Here is an 11942-nt window from a genome sequence, read left to right on the forward strand (position 1 = left end):
AAAAAACTACCAATTGTGTTTAATTATAAAATTAAACTTAACACAAAATTTTTAGTTTGAAAGTTTACCTTTTCCAACCCAAGTTGAAGGTTCATGCATATCAATTCTTGATGCTTTATTGTAATATTGTGTAGCCAAAATGAAATGTTCTTCTTTTTCTCGTTGTTTTGTCTCAATTTTTCCAAGATGGCTGTAGTAAGCACCCAAGGCATTTAAGATTGCAATTCTTTCATATCTAACGTCAGCATAATACTCATCAATTTCTGCAACAATTACAAATTTACAAAAGTTGNTCCAGTTTCCCTTGCTTGAAGTATTCCCTCTGGAATGTGTGAAAGGAATGGTAAATGGAAACTCAGACATGGGTATCATACATGATAAAAGCAAGAAACATATACTCAGAAAATAATATATATTTATAAAGAATAAACTTCTCGGTTTGATAGTCAAGTTATAATTGATCTCAAAGTAACAATTTTCTCATTATAGCCTCATCCTTGAGGCGTAACAAAACAGAGGAGGAGAATGCCATTAGTTTTAAACTAAAACTAAATACATCCTAGGAAATGCAAGATATGCTCAGAAATTCAAATATTCCACAGGAAAAGAGAATCATAAACTTAGGAACTATGGAAATGAAGCCAACACATTGGTAGTTGGTGGAACAAACAAACTGAAAGAGTACAGTGTATAATGTTGCTTAAGCTGCAGATTCAAGAAATCAAAGAAAACCTGGTGAGGTGAAGTTAATAAACCCTCCAATATATTGACCAAGAAGACTATATATGATCGAGAATAACCTTTTGGCAAGTAAAAGCTACATTCGAATAGGCAATGCTCATACATATCTGTACCACCAAGAGCTCATAACACAAAAATATCCGCAAAAATAGAAAGAACACACACACACATAGAAATTTCGGTCGCCGCCGCCTCATCGGTCAGTAATTATTAGAAAGACACGAGCATAATAATGCACCAAATTCATCCACACATACTCCAATTACTCAAAAATTTCGAAATTAGGTATCCTAAAATGAGACCGAGACCAAAACGAATCAATAAGACAGCAATATAAGCGAACGACAGGAACGGAAATCGAGCATAAAGGCGCATAGCATTTTAACATTAGAGAGTAGAACAAACCGCAATGATTAGCCAGAGATCTAACGGAGCTTGCTCGGCCTTGAGTATGTCGAGAATGTCAGAAGCATCCCTGGGGAGTTGATCGAGAGCTACCCTGACCTCCTCCTCCGAGTTCTGCACCGGTATGTACACACAAGCCATGGTTTTCCTTCGAAACGCCAAAGCAGGAGAAGCGGAGGAGTGGGAGAAAACCCCAGAATTGTTCGCCGGAAAACCTCGGAGCCTCTGTTTCTATTTTCCAACTCTGTTCTCTTCTTTCTCCGGGAGTAAAATCTCGCCTGATTCACCAAATTTTGATCATAGGGCACAATTAATACGTTCAATTACAATCTTAACGGCCTCTTTTACCAATTCCCTCTATTGGCCTTCCACACAAAAAAAAATAAATAAATATATATATATATATATATATATATATATATATATATATATATATATATTTATCTGTTAACAAATTGTTTATATTGATTTTTATCCCTTCATATATCTATAATAAAAACGTCTAGATTTCAAAATTAAATTTTTATTATTTTTTTATTTTTTTATTTTTTTATTTGAAGATCTCGAAACAATTCTTTAAAAGGTTAGACATCTAATTTCGAGATATTAAATTTGTAAAACAAATTTACATTTAAAAGACTTTAGTATAAAAGCATTAGTTTCAAATATTATTTTTATTTTTGTAATTTGATTGTTATTATTAATATATAAATATGGAGAAAAATAAACAAAAAAAAAAATCTATTTTCTCGTCCATGTATTTTTTTTTTAATTTGTTTTATATTGTAGGAAGATTGGCCACTCACTGACTTTGGCACTGGACATTCTAAAAATGGGATATGGGTGAATTCAATAACAGCAGTTGTTGGCATTCCAGTCTTCTTCTCCTTTCAGGGTCTACGAGGTGAATTCAATAATAGATGACTATTGACATTCCAGTCTTCCTTCTCCCTTGAAGGCCTACCTAAAAGAGAATCATGTGTTTCTTGGAATATAATTGAGAGAGAATAAAAAATGAGATTTTTTTTTTAAGGTATAATAAAAAGTAAATAAAATTTAGGAATATTTAAAAAAATGATAAATAATTTAAAAATAGTTTATATATTTTAGATAATATTTATTATATTATTTATAGGTTTCTTGATAATAAAGTATATAAGTAGTTATTGCCGTGGGCGGCAACCTCCGTCACGTAAAATTGCAGTTGCGAACTTCCGGCGCGTCTCATTCACTCTCAGAACAGGTGAAAGCTTCTGCCGCCATTTTTCTTCTGCTCTCTTCCCTGTTTCTTTTACTGGATATCGCCGGCACATCACGCTGTAAATAATTGTTTTTGCCTTTTCTTTTCTACTGGCCGTGCATTTGATCGTCAAAGTTCGATCACTGATCCAATATCTCGCTCGATATTGCTCTGTTTTTCGGTAATGCGTTTGTTCCATTTGTAACGACTGTGTTGCTCAATCCTGTATGCATGTTGAATTTTCCATCAATGTGGCATCTAGTTTGTGATTTGATGATCTCCATATTTACCAATTGGTGTTGCTACATTTGATCCGTCCAAGATAGTAAGGCTAAAATAACTTGGCAGTTTTCTCTCTAATGGAGTGTGTTCTTTTGTAGTTAGAATGGTACATTGTGTAACTCTTACCGATTTCTTGTTTTTTTATTTTTGGAAATCTTATAACATCCTGGATTATGAGTGTGTTCGTTGTTTGATCCAAATCGATTAATGTGAATGCAATTAGACGACGGTTTTTGGTTTAAACGTCCCGACTTTTAATTCAAGAAAAAAATTTCTCGGATGAAGTATTTAATATTTTTCCGTGATGGAAGCGAATGTTCTATGAAGGTGAATTTCGTCCACTTAAAGGTGCATGGCTGAAGTAGTGAAGTTCATGGATTCAATTTCAAGTGGCATACGGGAAACGAATCAAGAACCTTTATATTTCCTCATGAATGATGCTATCCTAACTGTAGCGTTGTCTTAGTTGCATTCACAGTGCAATTTGAATAGGTTGACTGTGCCATTTTGAGATCAGGACATGTAGATGACTTTTGCATTTAACATTTAATAGTGACTGATCGTTATTGTCTTTTCAGAATTGACGAACGTTTGAAAATTAATAGCCATGGAGCAAGATCCGACCAAAAACAACGCAGCTGCTCAAAGGAAGGTATGTTCCGGCTTTCCCATCTATCTATTTGTTTGAGAAGTTATAAAATTTTATTTTGATCTGATGGAATGACCTGCTGCAGATGAAATTTGCTCCAAAAGCACCTCCTCGTCGTATACCAAAGACTGAAGTCAAAGCGTAAGCACGTCACTTTCAAATTTAGTAGCACCTCCAATTATTCCGAATTTCTGCTGCAATCAAAATGTATGTTTGTTCTTTGTAGAGAAGTATCAGAGGCTGCTGATGCTGCTCAAGCCAGGGATCTACTAAAACGCTTCAATGTATGTTTGCTTTCATTTATTTTCTGTTCCTCACATTCTTGAGCATATAGATTATCGAATGTATTACATTCTTGCTCTCCTTTTATCTCTTTAATTTCTCGATGTCTCATTGCAGGAAACTACCCAGAGGGCAAAGCAAAAAGTTGGAAAAAAAGGCCAGTTCCATAAATTAGTCATGTTTATAATTAATTTTTGTTTTGGTTCCGAAGTCAATCTCATAACTGATAATATAGCAATTTGAAAGATATCCTTACGAATTTTGGTTGATAGGGGTGATTTCTTTTACATATTTTTATATCACTATTATATCCAACAATACTTGATTGCTGAAATTTAGGTATTGTATGATATTTTTAATTAAAATTGAGGCTCGTCCCTTGTACCATCTCAAGGTTTTTGCCTCACCTCTTCAAGAGGAAAAACCTCGAGGCGACCTATAGCCTTGTAAAACTTTGTTTATTATAAGAATGAATACATATATGTGTGTGTGTGTTGGCTTATGTGTAACAATGTATACATCTATTTATATATGTGATTAAAATTTTGTCTAAAGATCTAAATATCTTAGGTAATTGTTGTAGGATCCTTTTCTTGAACAGATACCGATAAGAACACATGAATGTTTTAAGAAGACTTTGAGGGCAATTTTCAAATCATGAAAAATTGAGGGAGTATAGAAACATAATATGCTTTACTCAAAGCAGTTCTTCTATCTGGACTAAAGCAGTTCTATTACAGGATTTTCTACCATTCTATTTGGACTAAAGTTTATTGAAGTTGTAGGTTGATCCGTGGAGTCTGATAATATGATTCAACATATTAATTATAGATTATGTGGTTTTTCCCCAACTGTACTACATAGCATATCAGGGGAATGGGGTGAACTTTCTGTGAACCCTACAAACAATTGAAATCTACTTGCACTATGTTTAAGGTTCTTCTAACATGTCTCAATTTCTTGCATGTCTGTTATTTGAATGTGCAGCGGCACCTACACAAGTTGCATTTGGTACTGGAGGCACATCAAGCTCCTTAAGAACATATGGTTTTTCAAAAGCTGGAAATAAACTAAAAAATGAAGGTTCGCTACTAAACTACTAAAATCTACGCTATTCAAGATGTAATTGCTTGATTTGCTACATGTGAGATGTTTTCGATGCACTAAACTGCAAGATGATCTTGCAGATGGAACTCTTCCCTCTAGTACAGGCAAGGAGTATGTAGAACCGTGGGTCAGTAAAACATACAAATCCTCAATCCTTTGCAGTTCCTGTTCTTGCATCGGCCTTCAACATTAGTATGTCGATTTAGTAATTCGATTTCATTTTACTGCAGGATTATTACAGTTATTATCCTGTAACTCTTCCTTTACGGAGACCATATTCAGGAAATCCAGGTATCTTTATAAGTTCTTATTTATAAAAACTAAAATTGTATTAATCTGAAATGTACTTTTGCATATTTCTTATCACTTATGGACAGTCTTCCTGTTGAATCCATGAAAAGTGTACCTGCATCTTCTGCATCAGTTATCTGCTCTAAGTTTTATGTATTACTTTATAGATTCTCTTAACGAGTATGAATTTGGAGAGGCTTCAGAATCCAGAACCTATGATGAAAATACAACAACTCCTGCAATGGATCTTGGTTTACTGGTTAGTCAATGGATTAGATGGATGACAGCATAGCGTAGCCTCTTTTTGTTTCCAATTTTTTGCTTAATGGTTGATTGGCAGGAGGATAATCAAGAAACAAACATCTTTTTTCTACAATTACCACCTATGGTGCCTGTGACAGAGCAATCTTCTACTGCCGAAGTCATGGAAGCAGCCAACAGCTTGGAACAAAATAAAGGTTCACAACCTCCACAGAAAACTTGCACACTGAATGAGTTTCCTTCTGGCTCCATGGGTAAATTGCTTGTGTATAGGAGTGGTGCTGTCAAGTTAAAGCTCGGCAACATCGTATACGATGTGAGTATTGTTCTTCTACTTAATTATCAACTGGATTGGTCTCTTGAGATGAAATATTTTGTATTAAAAGCATGGAATCTCCGCATCAGCTTTCTGGAAGTTCTAAATCTATTGGGTTATGTGTTCCTTCTCACATCAGATTTTAAATCCGGGCAGGTTTCTTCTGGAATGGATTGTGGCTTTGCACAAGAGCTTGCAGCTATCAATGTGGAAGGGAAGCGTTGCTGCATTGTTGGGGAGCTCAGCAAGCGCGCCGTTTTAACACCAGATGTGGACTCCATGTTGAAGAACATCGAGGATTTATGATCGAAATTGACGGGAGTGATTTCTTTATCAAAGATTCTAGAGGGAGTAACAACGAAACAAAAGATGGGTTAGTTTTTATTTATCTTTTGAGATGGTTTAGTTTTTCAAAACATCTTGGAATCCGATGCATAAGAGAATTCTATCCTCATGCATTAAGGAAAAAAAATTAATCAATCTGCCAAGGGATATATATATATATATATATATATATATATATATATATTAAATGTAAATAAATATGCTCTGGGTGATGCAATTAAATTTCTCCTATTAATATTCTGATTCTCATTCTTTTTGTTGATTTTCTTCGGTCGTCCTTTTCCTATTTTAATATTTGTCTTGCATAAAATATAAAATAAACGATAGTTGATCTTTGAAACGAATAATAATTTTATTTTTATTATTATTCTTAAGACTTTATTCTCTTTGTTATTTATTTTTCCTCTTTATTTAGCAGTTTTATTTTATTTTTCATTGTTCATTTTATTTTTTTATAAAAGAATAATGTTCAGATTTATTTTTGAAACGTTCCGCTTTGTCCTTGTATATTAAAATTTTATTATAAATTCTATACCCAATTAAAATCGTTTTATACAAAATTATGATAACATTTAAGAATCAGAATTCTATTTAGGTGAAGTATTATGCTAAACTTGTGATGGAAGATTTAGATTAAAAAATGTAAAGAAAAAAGAACAAATCATTCACATAATTTTGAATACTCAACACAAATCGAATTTAAAAAATTCAAACTTCAAAATACTATTTATCAATTGGATTCAACTATATATTTCCTCTTCTTCTATCTTCTTCTATAACGGTAGTAAGTCTCTATTGTTCATCCTTGTCGTGGGTCTATTGGTCGTGGTTTCTCAAGTGCAAGTTGTTCAATGTTCGTTGTGGATGTCATTGGTACTATATCTAAAGTCATGGGTAGTAAATATAAGGTAGTCATTTGTGGTAGTAAATCGTTGGTTGTTTGTTCGTTGTTGTGGTAGTTGTTCACGACCAAAGGTATAAGTTATCTAACTCGTTAGTTGTTCGTTCATAGCTGTAAATAGCATATCTTGGATGGTTGTTTGATACACTCCGCATATATATTCTCTGGGCTTTAATGCTTATCTGTTTTCTTTTTAATTACTTGACTATTATGTTCATTTCATTCTATGAGATATTTTTTGTCACCATGAAAGCTAGGATTATTAGGCTCATAAATTACTTTTATAAGATTGATTTATTATTTATTTATTTTAGTTAGAGACATTATTATATAATTATGTTGTAATTTTTTTAGCACAACATAATTGCGTTTAATTATATGATTAATTTCTTATAATAAGGACTAAATATAACATAATCCAACTAATATTTTATAGTCAATATTAATACTTTTATTAGGAGAAAAATGGCGTTTTCTAGTTGCCGAGGAATCTATAATCGAATCATCAACACCCAATAAATTTGCAGAAAATTACTAATTAGGTAGATGATAAGCATGATTAGTGCCGTTATAATCTAAAGTCTAATCCACATAATTATTTATAATTAAAAAAAAAAAACATTATTTTATTTTGTAATGGATTTAAACCGGTAGTTGATTATTTGGTCAAATAGATGAATTAATTATTTTTTAATAAAATATTAGACTCTAATCTCCTTGTTCTATTCATTTGATTTTTTTTTAAATAAAAAAGTTAATTTAATATATGGTAAATTATAAATTTTATTTTTTTTTAAGTGATTTGAATATCTCCTAGAATAGGTCAAGATTCTATTAAAAATAAATTTGAAATTTCATAAATTAATAATTAATTCATTTTATTTGCCTTTATATTAAAAAATAATTACCTTGCTAAATAATTATTAAAAAAGGTGTTGGGATTAACAATGGTATTAAAAATAAATTATTCACTAGTTACTAATTTATAAGAAAATTATTTTTATATTTTAAATTTATTATTTTACTATAAATTTTATATTATGCAAATTATATAAACCTAAATTTGATAGGTCCATTTTCATTTGTAAAAATGTAAAAACAGATATGTTATCATAGTCAATTAAAGGCATAATATTTGTAAAATTAATTAATTAAATAATCTATTTAATTTAGTTTATCGGAAAGTTAATAGCTTTTAGAATAATATTATCTGAAATTGAACTTTATAACTATTATGTTATATAATTAAATAAATGATTAATAACATTTTCTTTATTGACAATTTTATGTTAGATATATTTACATAAATGAATTTGTTTATATTTATCACGTTTTGACAATAATCCATAAATATTTTCACTAGCAATCAAAGCCTCAAGCCAGAATCTTTCATCAAATAGATTCCTATTCTCAGACCTAACTAAATGATTCGTCTTCCTCTCACTATCCATTCGAAATTTCATCATAACAATTATATTTTAAATATAGTAATATATCTCTAAATTACTTTAATTAAAGACTCAATTAATAAAAATATCTTTAAAATTTGTTCTTTTTAAAATGGTGTAAATTTTCAAAAGTTTTAATAACATAACTAAAAAAAAGTGAAAAATACATTTAATACTAATTTTAGAGGTAAATGGGTTAATATTTTATTTAAAAAATACTCTTCAATATTAAAAAAAAAACGTTAATATATTTAAAAAAAAAGGTTTAATATTATTTTTTAAATAAATTATTAACGACTTTTGAATTATTTTAAAAAATTTAAAGATATTATTAAAATTTTCAAGACGTGTATCAATTTAGGAAAATATATTACAAATTGGAATAAAATAATTTTAAAGTGCTTTTGAAACTCTTTTTCCAGTGGGCCCCATGATCTGGTCCATCAGAGATTTGAATTTCCACGTGGACAGATCCCGCAACAATCCCCGATCAACCCTAGATCTGCATCTGAGCCAGAACACACCGGATTGTAGCCCCTTCCCCGAATAAATTGCAAAAATAATTAATTAAAAAAAAAAACGTAACTAATTGAGATTAGTGACGACAGCTTTAAAAATAATTTTAATAAGAAAAAAATTATCCAACTTAGTCACAACAATATAAATCCCTCCTAATATAAATTAAATGCAAATTTTAAATTTTAAATATATCCTAATAACCACCAAATACATATAAGAAAAAATTGATAATTAATTAAAATTTTTGCTTTTATTCAAAAAATAAAATATTTTATCTTTTCGACAAATAATAAGTAATTTGTTTAATAAAAAAAATACATATTAAATTAATTAGTTAGAGTCAAATTGATAAATTGTTATTTTTTAAAATTATATAAAATTGGCATTATGTGGGGAATAATTTCTCTATAAATGGATAGAAATAGAAATAAATTATTATTATTATTATTATTTATTTATTTATTTATTTATTTATTTATTTTTGACAGAGGGGTTGAAGCGTGACTGTCAAATCCTATATATTCCCTCTTTTTCCATTTCTCTCACTTCCCCTATCTCAGTTTCTCTCTCTAGAAGAACCTCTCTCTCTCTCTCTCTCTCTCTCTCTCTCTCTCTCTCTCTATCTCTATCTCTCTCTATCTCTCTCCGTTGTAATTCTCAAGGATTCAGAGAGCGGGGGCGGTAGGGGCGGTAGGGGCTTGTTTCGGAGATTCCATTGAAGCCGCGAACCTTTTTTCTTCTGTTTGGATTTCTGTGTTCTTTGTGTGCTTTCCTTTTGCCCTTTTGCTTTTCTCTCTTCCTTTATACTGCGCTCCTCGTCCTTCCGAACCATTTCTTCATTTTTCAATCCGTGTGTATCTTCTTCTCTCCCGATATAATGTTCCAGATTTTCAAGGTACTCACTCTTTACTAATCTTTCTCAATCTCTTTGTACGATTATAAAAGGAATCACTAATCATAATCAATCTCTTCGGAGTTCCTTTTTTTTTTTTTGTGTTTCTGTTTCTCTGAGACATTGATTTTGATATTCTCTGCCGGTGTTGCTGTTTTTTATTCTCTGATTTTGTGATTCTTTTGGAATTAGTGTTTTAATTTGACGATTCTGGCTTCTGCGTTGTGATTTTTGTAATGAATTGAGTTCTGGGTTGTGATTTGAATTTGTGTTTGTTGATGAATTTGCCGTGTTTTGGGAGTTTTGGAGAGTTCGTAATCCTTTCCAATCTCGAGATGTGTTTGAGGAAATTTGGATTTAGTTTCTCTTTGAATGTGTTCATGAGTTCATAGGTTGAGTATTGTTTGAGAGGGTCAATAATGGTGTCTCGCTATTCAGATGCCCTGATGGGCTCATATTTCTGCATCATTGACTGGTTTTTTTGGGTCCTTGGAATACCTGTTTAGAACTCTGAGCCTTAGTGGGTTTTCTCTGAGCACATTAAAAAAGGTTCCCTTTTATAGAAATGTTTTCTGCTTTTTTCTCTATCTCATCATAAATCAATTAAAATATCACATAATTATTATAAACCCTCCATCTTTGTTTATCTGATTCCTCTGTTTCGATTCTGGATTGTGGTGCTCATCATTCCTTTCTACTGTTCTTGTCTCATGTGCTTAAATTTCAAATTAAACAGAAATTCATGAATTACAAACTCATGATCTTCTTGTTGTTCTTCTTCCATGTTCTTATGCTGAGAAGGTTCTGATTTGATAGACTTCTCAGCTGTAAAACTATGGAGGGCGACACATTTTCAGGGATTGGGAGTACTGCACAGATCGATAGCAAGATTTTACAGACATTTCATAAGAACTTTGTTCAAGTTCAAAACATATTGGATCAAAACAAGCTGCTGATTAGCGAGATAAACCAAAACCACGAATCAAAGATCCCTGATAATCTAAACAGAAATGTGGGTCTGATCCGAGAATTAAACAACAATATCAGGAGGGTTGTTGACTTATATGCTGATCTTTCATGTTCCTTCACCAGATCCATGGAAGTTTCTTCAGAAGGTGATTCCAGTGGAGCTTTGAAGTCAGATGGTAAAGCAGGCCAGAAGAGGAACAGGGCTGTCTAGGCCACAAAATTCTTACTTCTCCATTCTTTGGCGTGGTGGGACACAAGGAAAACATTGCTCATCACTGTCAAAAAAAGGCTAGTATTTCAATAGATTCCCTGTAACTTTCTTGTATGGTTTAACTCTCTAGTTTTACTTAGTTCTTAATCATCCTTGCATTGCTTAGAGAAAAATAATCGTCCTAATTCTGTATTTAATTGCTGTTCTCAACTGTGGATCTGCTTGGCGAAATTAGCATAAAGTTCTCATCTGATTTCTTGTTTTGGTTTCAACTTTGATGCCCTGTGTACCTGCTTAGACTTGGTTAGATAGCACTTGTTTCTTGTCTTAGTTTTTTAGAGATTCAAAACTCTGATCTGTTGTTGAGTGATGATATATGTGAAAGATTCAAAATTCTAACGTTTTGATCGATGATATATGTGAATTGACTATCAAATACGACTAGAAATGATTACCATACACAAGAAACAATAAATAAGAACAAATTTCTGCCCCTAATGGTACAAAAGTTCTTTCATCAATACTTTTTTGGCCAAAATCTCATCTGGGTTCTAGCTTTCTGCCCCTAATTATAGCTTATAGGCTACTGTTTTGGGTCTTATGAACTCAGATCTCTTCTGTTGGTGGTTTCTGCTAAAATAAAAATTTACTGTCCCTGATTGAGCTTGTTAGATCCTACATTGGTTAGGGGGAGAACGAACCATTCTTTATAAGGGTGTGGAAGCCTCTACCTAGAAGATGCGTTTTAAAGACCTTGGGGAGAAGCCTAAAAGAGAAAGCCCAAAGAGGACATTCCTAGAAGATGCCTTTCGAAAAACCGTAAGGGGAAGTCTAAAAGGGAAAACACAAAGAGGACAATATTTGTTCTACAGAAACGGAAGATAACTCTGAACATCAGGATTTAGAGCTTTTGATGTTCATCAAACACCAACCAAACAGAATCTGAGATAAAGGATGATTAGCTTTTTGACCCTTTTTGTTTGCGTTTTGTTTTGGAATTATAGATATTATGGAAGTCTTGCATTCTATTCCATGTGAACAGTTACCATTTCTTGGTGGGATCTGCTTTGCAAATTATAGTAT

The 11942-nt window shown here is 31.9% G+C and overlaps 2 protein-coding genes across 3 annotated transcripts; both read left to right on the forward strand.

Moving 5' to 3' along the window:
• Positions 1 to 3275: 3275 nt before the first annotated feature.
• LOC111792200 lies at positions 3276 to 5880 on the forward strand. Its single transcript, XM_023673544.1, has 10 exons — positions 3276 to 3320; positions 3403 to 3458; positions 3544 to 3601; positions 3717 to 3756; positions 4587 to 4682; positions 4787 to 4833; positions 4937 to 4997; positions 5165 to 5256; positions 5338 to 5574; positions 5731 to 5880. Exons 1-10 carry the CDS (start codon positions 3276 to 3278, stop codon positions 5878 to 5880), a joined length of 882 nt encoding a protein of 293 aa, XP_023529312.1.
• A 3475-nt stretch (positions 5881 to 9355) lies between these two features.
• LOC111792113 (protein ELF4-LIKE 4-like) lies at positions 9356 to 11131 on the forward strand. 2 transcript variants are annotated; one of them, XM_023673448.1, is made up of 2 exons: positions 9356 to 9682; positions 10478 to 11131. In XM_023673448.1, exon 2 carries the CDS (start codon positions 10515 to 10517, stop codon positions 10857 to 10859), a length of 345 nt encoding a protein of 114 aa, XP_023529216.1. In that variant the 5' UTR covers positions 9356 to 9682; positions 10478 to 10514; the 3' UTR covers positions 10860 to 11131. The 2 variants fall into 2 exon arrangements, with proteins under 2 accessions (XP_023529216.1, XP_023529215.1); XM_023673447.1 differs by having other exon boundaries at positions 10481 to 11131.
• Positions 11132 to 11942: the final 811 nt, after the last annotated feature.

Source organism: Cucurbita pepo, chromosome LG04 (assembly GCF_002806865.2).
Source record: "Cucurbita pepo subsp. pepo cultivar mu-cu-16 chromosome LG04, ASM280686v2, whole genome shotgun sequence".
Lineage (NCBI taxonomy): Eukaryota > Viridiplantae > Streptophyta > Magnoliopsida > Cucurbitales > Cucurbitaceae > Cucurbita > Cucurbita pepo.

What these genes read in the sequence shown, in the direction of transcription:
- LOC111792113 (XM_023673448.1), top strand. Translation starts at nt 10,515, where the DNA reads ATGGAGGGCGACACATTTTCAGGGATTGGGAGTACTGCACAGATCGAT.
- LOC111792200 (XM_023673544.1), top strand. Translation starts at nt 3,276, where the DNA reads ATGGAGCAAGATCCGACCAAAAACAACGCAGCTGCTCAAAGGAAG. An exon ending in GCAAAAAGTTGGAAAAAAAG is followed by an intron (nt 3,757 to 4,586) that starts GCCAGTTCCATA and finishes TTGAATGTGCAG; the next exon opens with CGGCACCTACACAAGTTGCA. An exon ending in AAATAAACTAAAAAATGAAG is followed by an intron (nt 4,683 to 4,786) that starts GTTCGCTACTAA and finishes ATGATCTTGCAG; the next exon opens with ATGGAACTCTTCCCTCTAGT.